Source organism: Limulus polyphemus, unplaced genomic scaffold (genome assembly GCF_000517525.1).
Source record: "Limulus polyphemus unplaced genomic scaffold, Limulus_polyphemus-2.1.2 Scaffold6998, whole genome shotgun sequence".
NCBI lineage: Eukaryota > Metazoa > Arthropoda > Merostomata > Xiphosura > Limulidae > Limulus > Limulus polyphemus.
In genome coordinates, this window is record NW_013672608.1 from 16,273 (window position 1) to 18,202 (window position 1,930).

Consider the following 1,930-nt stretch of genomic DNA (forward strand, 5'->3'; position numbering starts at 1 on the left):
CTTTGTCATGTGTTATATTAATAATGTTTTATTATGTTAGACAGGAGTTCAACCACACTTCACAGTACATTCTTTGTCATGTGTTATATTAATAATGTTTTATTATGTTAGACAGGAGTTCAACCACACTTCACAGTACATTCTGTGTCATGTGTTATATTAATAATGTTATGTTAGACAGGAGTTCAACCACACTTCACAGTACAATCTGTGTTATGTGTTATATTAATAATGTTTTATTATGTTAGACAGAAGTTCAACCACACTTCACAGTACATTCTTTGTCATGTGTTATATTAATAATGTTTTATTATGTTAGACAGAAGTTCAACCACACTTCACAGTACATTGTTCGGGTAGATGATTTTTTTCTTCATTATCTTCACAAGGTAAGAGTGATAACATTTTCTAACCACACTAGTTTTTTTATCCAGTCTCCTAATTTATTGTTCTACATTTCATGGAGTGCATAATTTGTTTTTATATGTAATTATACTGGTCTTTTTGGGTGAACTTTTTGTCATGTTAGTGGATGATCACTTAAAGATAGTATTGAGTGTCATTAGAATGTTCTTTGTCTTAGGTGATATAATGCTCTTGTTATGAAAAATGTTATGTCAGTAGTAAAATCTTATAGATAGGTAAATCGTTGTTCTGTTGAATCTTTTTATTTGTACTATTTACTGTTACAATCTTTGCCTGAGGATTATTGCTTTTCCTGAAGTTGTGTTATGGTTAGAATTCTGTTGTTTATCATATTTTAAACAATTGACTTAACAGTTTATTTTATAAATTGTAAAGACCAGATGTGTGAGGCAAGTTTAGTTGTTGGATATTAACAATAGTAATGATATCTAGAAACTGTAAGTGTCATAGTTGTGTTTTTCTAACAAAACGTGTGTTAATGCTAGAGATATTAAACTGTATTTTCTAGTATCAACGTAAGTGATATTACACCTAATGTTTCTCTACTCTAGTTACAAGCTACTTTTTTATCTCCAGGAAACCATTACCTTGGAGCTACAGAAGACTGTTGGAACAGATTATATTACTGTAGCAGCTTGTCAATTGAGTTTCAAAGAAATTTTAAATCAGCCTCACGGAAGACATCATGGTCAGCAACAGTTAATAGGTATAGTGTATTAACCCTTTTGAGACGGGTCACGGGTGAAAGGCCATGTCATCTTATTTGTTGACTCGCATTCATTGAACTACTATTTCATGAATTTATATCAATAAGTTTGGTATCAAACTGTAGGTTATAATTAAATTTTAGTATTATATATTATTATTTAATTTCTTAATTTAAAAGTAAATATTAAAAAAACACAGTTAAACATCGATTTTTGTGTGTCACGTTGTATGTTGAATGGGGCATTGGTTCAGATTAGATGTTTGTGAAGTCAAAATATTAAGTCTATAGTTTTGTACAAATTAGAAACTCAAATTAACGATATTGAAAAGCTAGAATATAAAATAAGAACCTCGTATCTTTGTTATTTGCTGAAATATCACTCATACTGAGTCAAATACAGAGGCCCCACTCACCTCTTTCCATTTTTAGAAATGGTCCCTTACATATACTTACTTCAGTATATGACATGTGAATAAGCAATAAGCTCAGAATGTCCCCTTAGTGTCTTTCTCAGCCATTTTCATGTGTTAGGATGCCATCTTGTTCTTTCGAACCAAGGTTTCAAGGAGGTAGATTGTGTCTTTAGTCTGTTCAAAATATCATATTTTTTTAGATCCAAATACATCTTAGTTACTAAGCTTGATAAATTATAGTGGAAATCCATGGTATTGATGTAGTGATTTATGATTTTTTTAGTTATTTAAATCTATATATAAAACCAAAAAAAATTATTTAGTTTCATATCCTAAACGGGCAAAATTTTAAAAGGCTTAGCAACCTACATCAAGCAGCAAC

General features: G+C 30.2%; 1 protein-coding gene across 1 annotated transcript in view; it reads left to right on the forward strand.

Annotated features, from left to right (window-relative positions):
* LOC106474257 (protein fantom-like) overlaps window positions 1-1,930 on the forward strand; it is a 29,542-nt gene that overhangs the window by 15,495 nt on the left and 12,117 nt on the right. The window contains exons 8-9 of the mRNA XM_013934947.2: window positions 320-389; window positions 1,003-1,132. Of these exons, the coding sequence (XP_013790401.2) occupies window positions 320-389; window positions 1,003-1,132 (200 nt within the window). The remainder of the gene's footprint in view (window positions 1-319; window positions 390-1,002; window positions 1,133-1,930) is intronic.